At 39.3% G+C, this 13,637-nt stretch overlaps 1 protein-coding gene across 1 annotated transcript in view; it reads left to right on the top strand.

Moving 5' to 3' along the window:
• LOC126190852 (anoctamin-8) overlaps window positions 1-13,637 on the top strand; it is a 191,448-nt gene that overhangs the window by 165,271 nt on the left and 12,540 nt on the right. Inside the window, exons 11-12 of the mRNA XM_049931440.1 lie at window positions 3,030-3,104; window positions 3,192-3,437. Of these exons, the coding sequence (XP_049787397.1) occupies window positions 3,030-3,104; window positions 3,192-3,437 (321 nt within the window). The remainder of the gene's footprint in view (window positions 1-3,029; window positions 3,105-3,191; window positions 3,438-13,637) is intronic.

Genomic DNA, 13,637 nt, shown 5'->3' with positions numbered 1-13,637 from the left:
GTCTTTTGTTACAGATCACCACAATAAGTAAATTCCTTCTGTGGACAGTTTTTACTAAACTATAAAAGCTCAAAACCTGATTATTACTGTAAAGATAAAAATTTACTGTTTTAGGGAAATATGAATAACTGAAAAACTATTGAATTTATGTATCTATATGTCCATCTTTATACAAGATGGTTGTAGAACATCAGCTGTTTAATGTAAAATGTCAAACACCTTCAGCAGTCTTAAATTTCCAGCCCCCTCCCCTACCAGTTTCAGCTTGCAGTCTACAAGTGATGATCGAAGGGATCCCTGTGTTATGAAGAAGTCAACGGATACCAGTGACTGTATCTTGGCCCATATTTCGACTGTGCAGAAATTGGTTTCTTCTTACAGGGTCAGGGGACCTGAAGACAGCATAGTGTAATACTGAAATTGGTAGCCCAAATAAAATAAAGCTGGAAATTTGGAAACTTAGATGGCTGAAGGTATTTTGATTTGACACATTATATTAAATTTATAGTGCTCAAGCTTTTCATTCAAAAAACACTTTCAGTCAGAAAGTCACATATGAAAGCTTAATCTTCATGTGATGATTAGAAAAGGAGATGCATACGAGGGTTGGAACTTTAATAGTGGCAACTATTCATTTACAGCTCGTACATAGATATATTGTCCTGCAAAATGATAGTCAGGTCCGGCAGAAAGTGTCACCACTTCTGTCTCTATGCGGTTCATTTTTGGTACACAACCTATGACCAGCTTAGAGACAGAAGTGATGACACTTTCTGCAAGACCTGACCATCATTTTGCTAGCGTGCTGTTACTGATTTGCAGTGAACGCATGGTGTGTCGTGGGGCAATCACTCTGTTTTTAAAATAATTGAAAATCCACAATCACTTCAATTGTTTATTACATGACCAGTTTCAGCACTCTGAAGGTGTCATCATCAGATCTGAAACGTGGATTAACATTTATACAACCATATGGACATCATATGCCATGATGTCCATATGGTTTTATAAATGTTAATCCACGTTTCAGATCTGATGATGGCACCTTGAGAGTGCTGAAACCGGTCATCTAATTGAAGTGATCGTGGCTTTTCAATTATTTTGTTACTGATTTGTTTGACTGATACCACCTACTGCCTGACGTAAGCCCTCATAAGTTCAACATCGATTTCTAAACTGAAGGAAACACTTCACGGCATTCGCTTCAGCATTGCTACAAATTCGTCGGGCAATAGACCGCGCTGCTTGAACTGTCAACACAACTGGCACTGCTAAGAGTATCCTATGATATCCACATCGCTGGCAACGGTTTATACACAATGCTGGTGACTACTTTGAAAATCAGTAAAACTTTGAAACACATATCTATTTTGTACGAGCTGTAAATAAATAGTTGCCACCATTAAAAGTTCCACCTCTCGTAGTATCATAGGTGTATTTTTTTGAACCTGTACTTCATTAAGCATTGGACTTGCCAGCACAGGCCAAACAGCAGGTGTTCTAGACAATGGGAACCTCACTCCAAAGCTCCTCTACACACTATGTTAACAGGGAGGCAATCAGAATTCTGCCTCTTGAACTGCAAATTTAAAATTGCTAATCCACAAATTATATATCCACTGTTACCCTCTTTGGTGTGGGTGTCACGCACATTTGACCATTATTCACCTCTCCCAAAGACATGATATGTCTCATCAGGCGAACAATACTTTATGTTGGCCTCATGGGTAAGGGTACCTGTCCTCTGGACAAAATGGTGGTTTCTGTTTGGAACAGTGAGGTAGTATGGGATGTAGGCTTTCCTCTGTTTTGCAGTGCACATTGACTGTGTATTTATTTACATGGATGGTCCATTCCTCTGGTACATTCATTACAGTGACCCGCAAGAAAATAGTTATTTGTATTGCAGTTTTCTGAGCTCGTCCGCCATTCTCATCATCTATAAATCATCACGAAATATTAATTTATAAATTTTTCTAAGCCAGAAAAGAACCACACTTCAGTGGTTAAAAAAATAATTCATAATGGCGTAAACAAATGCTGAAATCATAGTCCAAAGGCAATTGGAAAATACCTAATTTTTGCAAATACCCCATTTTGTACAGGGTGTTGTCCCTTTCATAAACAATTTAGGTATTTTTGTAATTAATTTAGCTGTTTCCCTTATGTAATTAATTTAGGATGTCCAGTAATAATACTGACTTGTGGTGTCGGCTTGCTTTACCGTAGTTAATATCAGTGTTCTTTCTTTCAGAATCCTACATTGGATCATGAAACAGTTGAGTTTCCTCTGTATTTGACAGGTTCTCTATTTTTTTTCACTACAGCTTGCACCTGAACTGCATCAATCTCTCCTCTCTACATCTGTCATATTGATGAGTCTGCTTTACTGTACCTGTTTTCACACGTGTGCTTTTCTGCTTGGTGCTTTTCTGCTTGTCAGTCATTTGCAGGCATTTTGCTGGCTAATCCTTGGACTCCAAATACATTTTTTCCTGTAAGTGCATTCATTGCATGTCTCATGTAATCATCAGGCTAGCTTTCTACATACATAGGCACTCTGACAGCTTAAGAGTATACAAACATCTGTGAATGAAATCCATTACTGTCTGTAGACGAGATATGATATGAAATAATCTTAAATAAAAATATATCCACCAACGTACTAATCAAGATTTCATTTTGATTCCTATTTGACACACACTTTGTAACCAGGGAAGATGACTACAGTTAAACACTTTCAGAGTAATGGCATTTATTCTAAAAGACCAGAAGAATAAGTTATCAAATGTTTCAGATATAGAAGACAAGAATTTATAGTATAAGAAAGTGCAAATTGCTGCACCTATGTTGAGAAAATTTCAAATTACCGCCAATCTTTAAATTTTACATTTCTCACTGCCAAGTGGCAGTTATTCATGTTTGTCTTCATGTAGTATTGTTCTAGAGCCCATAAAGAATATCAAGAAAGAAAATGAACCAATCTCAGATTTCAGGAATTAATCTGTACTTATTGTTTGTATTCTCAGTTTCAGTTTGTGAATTCCTTCCTGTCGCTATTTTATATAGCATTTTATCTTCAAGATCAAGAGAAACTGAAAGAGGTGAGACATGACCCATAAACTTTAAAAATTTTGTTGTTTCTTGTTATAACGTAAATAAAAACTTATATTTACTTGTCCATATTACAGCAACTGGCTGCCCTTCTGATAGCAAGACAAGTTATTGGTAATCTTAAAGAATCAGCATTACCATATTTATTGGAGCAATTACGCCTGGCAAAACTTAGTTTTGATCTCTTTGGCGCCCTGAGCCCTTCAGAGGCTAAGAAAGATCTTTCAAAAGAACCTCAAGTAACAGCAGATGATGGGACAACTACAAATAAAACAGGAAACAGGAACATAAGTCAAGCAGAACTAGAGAGTTCACTTTTCAAGGTTTGTTAACATTTGAATGAGATTTGTAAATACTATCAACTCCAAATTCAAAGAAGCTGAGCATTTAAAAAATATTTCATTAACTCTTATCAGTGAAATGTTGAGCATGGAGAGAGAGATTGTACCAAGGGATGTGGTCCATAGAGTAGAAAAGAAAACTCACTGAAAAACTGGTAGGTGCAAATCAAATGTGACACCACTGTGCTGTGATGTTATATCCTCACTTTCATGCTCACGATGCAATAGAAGGAAAACAAATTAATACTGAGGCTACAGAAATAACAACTGACAGGTTATGAGTCATGAGTACATACATAGATACTTATAATGAGGCTGTTTAGAAGTATCTTTCATAGAAATGCATGTAATTACAGATGTTCTCCAGGATCTTTGAATATTTATGCAGACACTGTTTTCATAAATTGTTATTAATGTATTAACCTGTTCTTAACACTTTAACATGGGAATGAATTCTTTAAACTGTATTGGTCAGTACTCTCACAAGGGAACAGGCTGACATTTCATGACACTACCTTTTAAAAAAAGAAATGGAAGATGGCATTTTTCATGTAATTTCTGCACATGAAACTGCCTGGTATAGAGGCCTGAATTCTCATGCTGTGAGATACAGGTCTCATGTCAGTTTCCACTGGTTTATGAGGTGAGCACTGAATCATCATTTAGAAGTGATCAAAAGATGATTAAATATTTGTGGGGAAATACAACTTATATTTTATCCATAATGCTCATCCCAATTTGGTAAGAAGTATACATAAATACATACAAGACTTCCACCATGTCAACGTAAGTTCAGCATAATATTTGTATATTTTGAGTAGCACCACATGTATTTAACGAGATTTTGAAACCAAGGAGAGAAAAAAAAACTGATTATGTACTAGTGATGCAGCTGACGAATATTGTCAGTGTGGTAGGCTGGAACTCCAGTGGTCTGTCCATAATAACTTTCTCTTTTAATGTTCTGTAAAATACCCTCCACTGATAGGTAACAATGATCATTCTAGACTGTTCTTCAGAATTATTGTGTATGAATGTGTAAGTGAAAACAAGGACTGCACAGTTGCCTATTATGTTGCTCTCCTTTGAATGAATGTGTTCTTTTAGGTCACATTACCTTTCAAAATTAGATTGAGCTACTTTGTACGCACAATATTCTTTGAAACTGACAAACCTATTAAGCACACCAGATTAAAAATTCGTTACCCCCATCATCATCATAATACTGTGTACCACCACCTCTAGCCTTGATAATGACCTGAATTCAGTACAGAAGTGTGCCCACAATTTTCTTCAGGTATGCCATATCCTGCTGAAGCCACTTATCAATGCTTTATATCATGTAGATATCCCAAATTGTGGGAATGTTAAGTGCTTGATGCCTCACACCATTTGAAAAGAGGCAAAATGATAACACAGACCATACCTCCAGGCAGACACTGTCTCATTTCTGTCTTGTTTTTTCAGATGAACAGCTTTATGTGCTGCTGTGAGCAATGCCCTTTTGTGGAGTACTTGGCTCCAAATCTCATTTGCATTCCGTTCCCTAGAGTGTTTGCTCAGAAATTGATTGAGGTAAACCTACATTCACCAATAGCAGCAATTCCTGTGGTACCATTTTTCACCATCCATAGCACTTCAAAGAAATGAATAAAGATAGAAACATGGGGTGGATTTTAACTGAAGTATGTTGTTGTTGTTGTTGTTGTTGTTGTTGTTGTTGTGGTCTTCAGTCCTGAGACTGGTTTGATGCAGCTCTCCATGCTACTCTATCCTCTGCAAGCTTCTTCATCTCCCAGTAGTTACTGCAACCTACACCCTTCTGAATCTGCTTAGTGTATTCATCTCCTGGTCTCCCTCTATGATTTTTACCGTCCACGCTTCCCTCCAATGCTAAGTTTGTGATCCCTCGATGCCTCAGAATATGTCCTACCAACCGGTTCCTTCTTCTTGTCAAGTTGTGCCACAAACTCGTCTTCTCCCCAATTCTATTCAATACCACCTCATTAGTTATGTGATCTACCCATCTAATCTTCAGCATTCTTCTGTAGCACCACATTTTGAAAGCTTCTATTCTCCTCTTGTCCAACCTATTTATCGTCCATGTTTCACATCCATACATGGCTACACTCCATACAAATACTTTCAGAAACGACTTCCTGACACTTACATCTATACTCGATGTTAATAAATTTCTCTTCTTCAGAAACGCTTTGCTTGCCATTTCCAGTCTACATTTTATATCCTCTCTACTTCCACCGTCATCAGTTATTTTGCTCCCCAAATAGCAAAACTCCTTTACTACTTTAAGTGTCTCATTTCCTAATCTAATTCCCTCAGCATCACCTGATTTAATTCGACTACATTCCATTATCCTCGTTTTGCTTTTGTTGATATTCATCTTATATTTTCCTTTCAAGACACTGTCCATTCCGTTCAACTGCTCTTCCAAGTCCTTTGGTGTCTCTGACAGAATTACAATGTCATCGGCGAACCTCAAAGATTTTATTTCTTCTCCATGGATTTTAATACTTACTCCAAATTTTTCTTTTATTTTATTTACTGCTTGCTCAATATACGGATTGAATAACATCGGGGAGAGGCTACAACCCAGTCTCACTCCCTTCCCAACCACTGCTTCCCTTTCATGCCCATCGACTCTTATAACTGCCATCTGGTTTCTGTAGAAATTGTAAATAGCCTTTCGCTCACTCTGTTTTACCCCTGCCACTTTTAGGATTTGAAAGAGATTATTCATCTACATCTACATCTACATTTATACTCCGCAAGCCACTCAACGGTGCGTGGCGGAGGGCACTTTACGTGCCACTGTCATTACCTCCCTTTTCTGTTCCAGTCGCGTATGATTCACGGGAAGAACAACTGTCTGAAAGCCTCTGTGCGCGCTTGAATCTCTCTAATTTTACATTCGTGATCTCCTCAGGAGGTATAAGTAGGGGGAAGCAATATATTCCATACGTCATACAGAAATGCACCCTCTTGAAACCTGGTGAGCAAGCTACACCGTGATGCAGAGCGCCTCTCTTGCAGAGTCTGCCACTTGAGTTTGCTAAACATCTCCGTAATGCTATCACAGTTACCAAATAACCCTGTGACGAAACGCGCCGCTCTTCTTTGGATCTTCTCCATCTCCTCCGTCAACCCGATCTGGCACGGATCCCACACTGATGAGCAATACTCAAGTATAGGTCGAACGAGTGTTTTGTAAGCCACCTCCTTTGTTGGTGGACTACATTTTCTAAGGACTCTCCCAATGAATCTCAACCTGGTACCCACCTTACCAACAATTAATTTTATACGATCATTCCACTTCAAATCGTTGCGCACGCATACTCCCAGATATTTTACAGAACTAACTGCTACCAGTGGTTGTTCCGCTATCATATAATCATACAATAAAGGATCCTTCTTTCTATGTATTCGCAATACATTACATTTGTCTATGTTAAGGGTCAGTTGCCACTCCCTGCACCAAGTGCCTATCCGCTGCAGATCTTCCTGCATTTCGCTACAATTTTCTAATGCTGCAACTTCTCTGTATACTACAGCATCATCCGCGAAAAGCCTCATGGAACTTCCGATACTATCTACTAGGTCATTTATATATATTGTGAAAAGCAATGGTCCCATAACACTCCCCTGTGGCATGCCAGAGGTTACTTTAATGTCTGTAGATGTCTCTCCATTGATAACAACATGCTGTGTTCTGTTTGCTAAAAACTCTTCAATCCAGCCACACAGCTGGTCTGATATTCCGTAGGCTCTTACTTTGTTTATCAGGCGACAGTGCGGAACTGTATCGAACGCCTTCTGGAAGTCAAGGAAAATGGCATCTACCTGGGAGCCTGTATCTAATATTTTCTGGGTCTCATGAACAAATAAAGCGAGTTGGGTCTCACATGATCGCTGTTTCTGGAATCCATGTTGATTCCTACAGAGTAGATTCTGGGTTTCCAAAACCGACATGATATGCGAGCAAAAAACATGTTCTAAAATTCTACAACAGATTGATGTCAGAGATATAGGTCTATAATTTTGCACATCTGCTCGACGACCCTTCTTGAAGACTGGGACTACCTGTGCTCTTTTCCAATCATTTGGAACCTTCCGTTCCTCTAGAGACTTGCGGTACACGGCTGTTAGAAGGGGGGCAAGTTCTTTCGCGTACTCTGTGTAGAATCGAATTGGTATCTCGTCAGGTCCAGTGGACTTTCCTCTGTTGAGTGATTCCAGTTGCTTTTCTATTCCTTGGACACTTATTTCAATCTCAGCCATTTTTTCGTTTGTGCAACGATTTAGAGAAGGAACTGCAGTGCGGTCTTCCTCTGTGAAACAGTTTTGGAAAAAGGTGTTTAGTATTTCAGCTTTGCGCGTGTTGTCCTCTGTTTCAACGCCATCATCATCCCGGAGTGTCTGGATATGCTGTTTCGAGCCACTTACTTATTTAACATAAGACCAGAACTTCCTAGGATTTTCTGTCAAGTCGGTACATAGAATTTTACTTTCGAATTCACTGAGCGCTTCACGCATAGCCCTCCTTACGCTAACTTTGACATCGTTTAACTTCTGTTTGTCTGAGAGGTTTTGGCTGCATTTTCACTTGGAGTGAAGCTCTCTTTGCTTTCGCAGTAGTTTCCTAACTTTGTTGTTGAACCACGGTGGGTTTTTCCCATCCCTCACAGTTTTACTCGGCACTTACCTGTCTAAAACGCATTTTACGATTGCCTTTAACTTTTTCCATAAACACTCAACATTGTCAGTGTCGGAACAGAAATTTTCGTTTTGATCTGTTAGGTAGTCTGAAATCTGCCTTCTATTACTCTTGCTAAACAGATAAACCTTCCTCCCTTTTTTTATATTCCTATTAACTTCCATATTCAGGGATGCTGCAACGACCTTATGATCACTGATTCCCTGTTCTGCACTTACAGAGTCTAAAAGTTCGGGTCTGTTTGTTATCGGTAGGTCCAAGATGTTATCTTCACGAGTCAGTTCTCTATTTAATTGCTCGAGGTAATTTTCGGGTAGTGCACTCAGTATAATGTCACTCGATGCTCTGTCCCTACCACCCGTCCTAAACATCTGAGTGTCCCAGTCTATATCTGGTAAACTGAAATCTCCACCTAAGACTATAACATGCTGAGAAAATTAATGTGAAATGTATTCCAAATTTTCTCTCAGTTGTTCTGCCACTAATGCTGCTGAGTCGGGAGGTCGGTAAAAGGAGCCAATTATTAACCTAGCTCGGTTGTTGAGAGTAACCTCCACCCATAATAATTCACAGGAACTATCCACTTCTACTTCACTACAGGATAAATTACTACTAACAGCGACAAACACGCCACCACCGGTTGCATGCAATCTATCCTTTCTAAACACCGTCTGTGCCTTTGTAAAAATTTCGGCAGAATTTATCTCTGGCTTCAGCCAGCTTTCCGTACCTTTAACGATTTCAGCTATGGTGCCTTCTATCCGCGCTTGAAGTTCCAGTACTTCACCAATGCAGCTTCGACAGTTTACAATTACAATACCGATTGCTGCTTGGCCCCCGCATGTCCTGACTTTGCCCCGCACCCTTTGAAGCTGCTGCCCTTTCTGTACTTGCCCGAGGCCATCTAACCCAAAAAACCGCCCAGTCCACGCCACACAACCCCTGCTACCCGTGTAGCCGCTTGCTGCGCGTAATGGACTCCTGACCTATCCACCGGCACCCGAAACCTCACCGCCCTATGGCGCAAGTCGAGGAATCTGCAGCCTACATGGTCGCAGAACCGTCTCAGCCTCTGATTCAGACCCTCCACTCGGCTCTGTACCAAAGGTCCGCAGTCAGTCCTGTCGTCGATGCTGCAGATGGTAAGCTATGCTTTCATCCCGCTAGCGAGACTGGCAGTCTTCACCAATATTGTCAAAAGCTTTCTCTTAGTCTACAAATGCTAGAAACATAGGTTTGCCTTTCCTTAATCTATTTTCTAAGATAAGTCGTAGGTTCAGTATTACCTCACATGTTCCAACATTTCTACAGAATCCAAACTGATCTTCCCTGGGGTTGGCTTCTACCAGTTTTTCCATTCGTCTGTAAAGAATTCGTGTTAGTATTTTGCAGCCGTGACTTATTAAACTGATAGTTCGGTAATTTTCACATCTGTCAACATCTGCTTTCTTTGGGATTGGAATTATTATATTCTTCTTGAAGTCTGAGGGTATTTCGCCTGTCTCGTACATCTTGCTCACCAGATGATAGAGTTTTGTCAGGACTGGCTCTCCCAAGGCCGTCAGTAGTTTCAATGAAATGTTGTCTACTCCCGGAGCCTTGTTTCCATATATAATATATTTCCATAATATTGTCCTCAAGTACATCACCCTTGTATAGACCCTCTATATATTCCTTCCACCTTTCTGCTTTCCCTTCTTTGCTTAGAACTGGGTTTCCATGTGAGCTCTTGATATTCATACAAGTGGCTCTCTTTTCTCCAAAGGTCTCTTTAATTTTCCTGTAGGCAGTATCTGTCTTATCCCTAGTGAGATAAGCCTCTACATCCTTACACTTGTCCTCTAGCCATCCCTGCTTAGCCATTTTGCACTTCCTGTCGATCTCATTTTTGAGACGTTTGTATTCCTTTTTGCCTGCTGCATTTACTGTGTTTTTATATTTTCTTCTTTCATGAATTAAATTCAATATTTCTTCTGTTACCCAAGGATTTCTAGTAGCCCTCGTCTTTTTACCTACTTGATCCTCTGCTGCCTTCACTACTTCATCCCTCAGAGCTACCCATTCTTCTTCTACTGTATTTCTTTCCCCCATTCCTGTCAATTGTTCCCTTATGCTCTCCCTGAAACTCTTTACAACCTGTGGTTTAGTCAGTTTATCCAGGTCCCATCTCCTTAAATTCCCACCTTTTTGCAAGTTCTTCAGTTTTAATCTACAGTTCATAACCAATAGAGTGTGGTTAGAGTCCACATCTGCCCCTGGAAATGTCTTAAAGTTTAAAACCTGGCTCCTAAATCTATGTCTTACCAATATATAATCTATCGGATACCTTCTAGTATCTCCAGGATTCTTCCATGTATACAACCTTCTTTTATGATTCTTGAACCAAATGTTAGCTGTGATTAAGTTATGCTCCTGGCAAAATTCTACCAGACAGCTTCCTCTTTCATTTCTTACCCCCAATCCATATTCACCTACTATGTTTACTTCTCTCCCTTTTCCTACTCTCGAATTCTAGTCACCCATCACTATTAAATTTTCGTCTCCCTTCACTACCTGAATAATTTCTTTTATCTTCTCATACATTTTATCAATTTCTTCATCATCTGCAGAGCTAGTTGGCATATAAACTTGTACTACTGTAGTAGACATGGGCTTCGTGTCTATCTTGGCCACAATAATGCGTTCACTATGCTGTTTGTAGTAGCTTACCCGCACTGCTATTTTTTTATTCATTATTAAACCTACTCCTGCATTACCCCTATTTGATTTTGTATTTATAACCCTGTATTCGCCTTACCAAACGTCTTGTTCCTCCTCCCACCGAACTTCACTAATTCCCACTATATCTAACTTTAACCTATCCATTTCCCTTTTTAAATTTTCTAACCTACCTGCCCGATTAAGGAATCTGGCACTCCACGCTCTGATCCGTAGAACGCCAGTTTTCTTCCTCCTGATAACAACGAGTAGTTCCCGTCCGGAGATCCGAATGGGGGACTATTTTACCTCCGGAATATTTTACCCAAGATGACGTCATCATCATTTAACCATACAGTAAAGCTGCATGCCCTCGGGAAAAATTACAGCCGTAGTTTCCCCTTGCTTTCAGCCGTTCGCAGTACCAGCAGAGCAAGGCCGTTTTGGTTAGTGTTACAAGGCCAGATCAGTCAATCATTCAGACTGTTGCCCCTGCAACTACTGAAAAGGCTGCTGCCCCTCTTCAGGAACCACATGTTTGTCTGGCCTCTCAACAGATACCCCTCCGTTGTGGTGTCACCTACGGTATGGCCATCTGTATCGCTGTGGCACGCAAGCGTCCCCACCAACGGCAAGGTCCATGGTTAATGGGGGGGAACCATAGGATTACAAAATGGTTTCTCTTTTCCTTTGTTAAAAAAGGGCAGTATAGGTACTCCTCTTTTATGCAAGCACATACAACCTTGGGATACTTTTTACAATTTTTCACAATCCAGACCATAGTCAAATTTGTCCCATACTTCTGCAAAAATGCCTGGAATTACTACATTACTGCTGATGAGTTCATCCAAAGTTGCAGTTCACCCAAAGTTGTTGGAAGGGATCCACGTAAATTGTTTTACAAATCCCCACCAGAAAAGATCCCATACTATATAAGGTGACCTTAGAGACCAACGTGGATTGTGAACTTAAGTACCCTCCTTACACTGTCGAATATGCAATGGCGTACTCTCAACAAAAATCGTTCTGTACAGTCGTAACTGAATCACACCTGTTGAAACTAAGAATGTGAAATACATTTTCTTGTTGGTTTATCACCATCACCCACTGAGTAATGATGAAATGAGCAAGCTAAATGCCCTTCAGAGGCCCCTACCAGCAAACATACAAACTGGCAACTTATAACTATTTCCTAGATAAACTTTTATATTTCCTAGATAAACTTTTAACATCAGTCCACCAAGATAGCATTCTTTATCAGCTCATGTAACAAGTGCAACTGTTATTTGACCCTGTGGATCATTATTTTTTATATATGAAGGAATATAATTAAAACTGAAGTTACTCCAGGAATATTTCATGGTTTTGCCGTCCTGCAAACCCTCTCAATTTCAGTACGTAAAGTAAAATTTGCCCCATATTTCTATCATCATTCAAGTAGAATGTATATTCTTGTGAAAGAGGATGACTTTCTTTGAAACACGAGTGTACAGAGAACTGAATGAATTCACATATTGGAATCATGGTGCTCTGCAGCTTACATGAATTTCAGGGATGACCTTTAATTCCAAGGAACATCTCACAACTGCATTAAAAACATTATTAGATAGGTAACATGTTCGTAGATTCCTTATCAACTTTATTTTTTTATGGTTGCTTGATAAGTTTTATAGACAAAAGATTTGCAACTGATAAATTATTCTTGTGTGTGATATCCTTCATCAGTTTCCTTGATAGTGGGCTGAACCTGAAAGGGGTGCTGATTTCCTTAGTAAGGGATTAGACTATTAGCTTTAGTTGGGCGCAAAATGATCACAAATGTGAATGAAAAAATGTGCTCCCTCCACAATGGTAGCAGTTTGCAATTGGACCATTTCTGTATCAGCATGCTTCATGAATCAAGGACAATTGCCTAATTGTTCAAAGTACATCAGATGAATTTTTTTTGTACCATCTACTCGGAGTCACATCTTGAACACCATCAAATTTATATTTAATGAATTGTCTGTGAATTGTATGCCAAATCAAATAATAGTAGTTGTTGTTGTTATTGCAGTTGTACTAATAGTAGAATGGTGGTTTACATTCTATTAGTTACATGCCTAACATCATTTTAACAGACAGCAGTGGGTGCCCCAACACTTTGACTTCATAATGCAGCAAATCTTATGACAAAAAGTGGGGTTATGATGCAGTGGAAAGTGTCATGTTGGAGAAAATAACAGAATCCCAGGGACAAAAAGTGTGCATAAATGAAATAAGAAATCTGAAAATATGTTCAAAAACTAAAAGGATGGTCCTGATACTCAGAGGCATGCATTTTGTGATCGTATTACTTTTTAGCCATTTTATAACAATTTGAACTTGTTCTACGTATACAGCAGAACCAGTTAACTCACCAGCTTAATGAAAAACACTATATATGCTGCTGAGATGGACCGCCTGTTGCTGGACATACATCATTACAATAATACAGTGTTGTTGTTGTTGTTTCCAGTGTCATGTAGGGAATTCCATAGTTTTCTTTTCTTTTTGTTATGTTATAATAGATATTCCTGTATGTTCATAATATATATTTACTGTTTACTTTCAATGTATGTTGGTATACTGTACTGTCTTCATTTTACTCCCATCTTTCATATCTTGCCTCCCTTTGTCTTTGTCTTGTTGTCCTCCTCCTCCTCCTCCTCCTCTCATGGGCTGTGGACCTTGCTGTGTTCAGGTAGCTTGTGCATCTGAGTCATACAGATAAC

This window comes from Schistocerca cancellata, chromosome 6 (assembly GCF_023864275.1).
Source record: "Schistocerca cancellata isolate TAMUIC-IGC-003103 chromosome 6, iqSchCanc2.1, whole genome shotgun sequence".
NCBI classification, from domain to species: Eukaryota; Metazoa; Arthropoda; class Insecta; order Orthoptera; family Acrididae; genus Schistocerca; species Schistocerca cancellata.
This window is presented reverse-complemented; position numbering and strand designations above follow the sequence as displayed.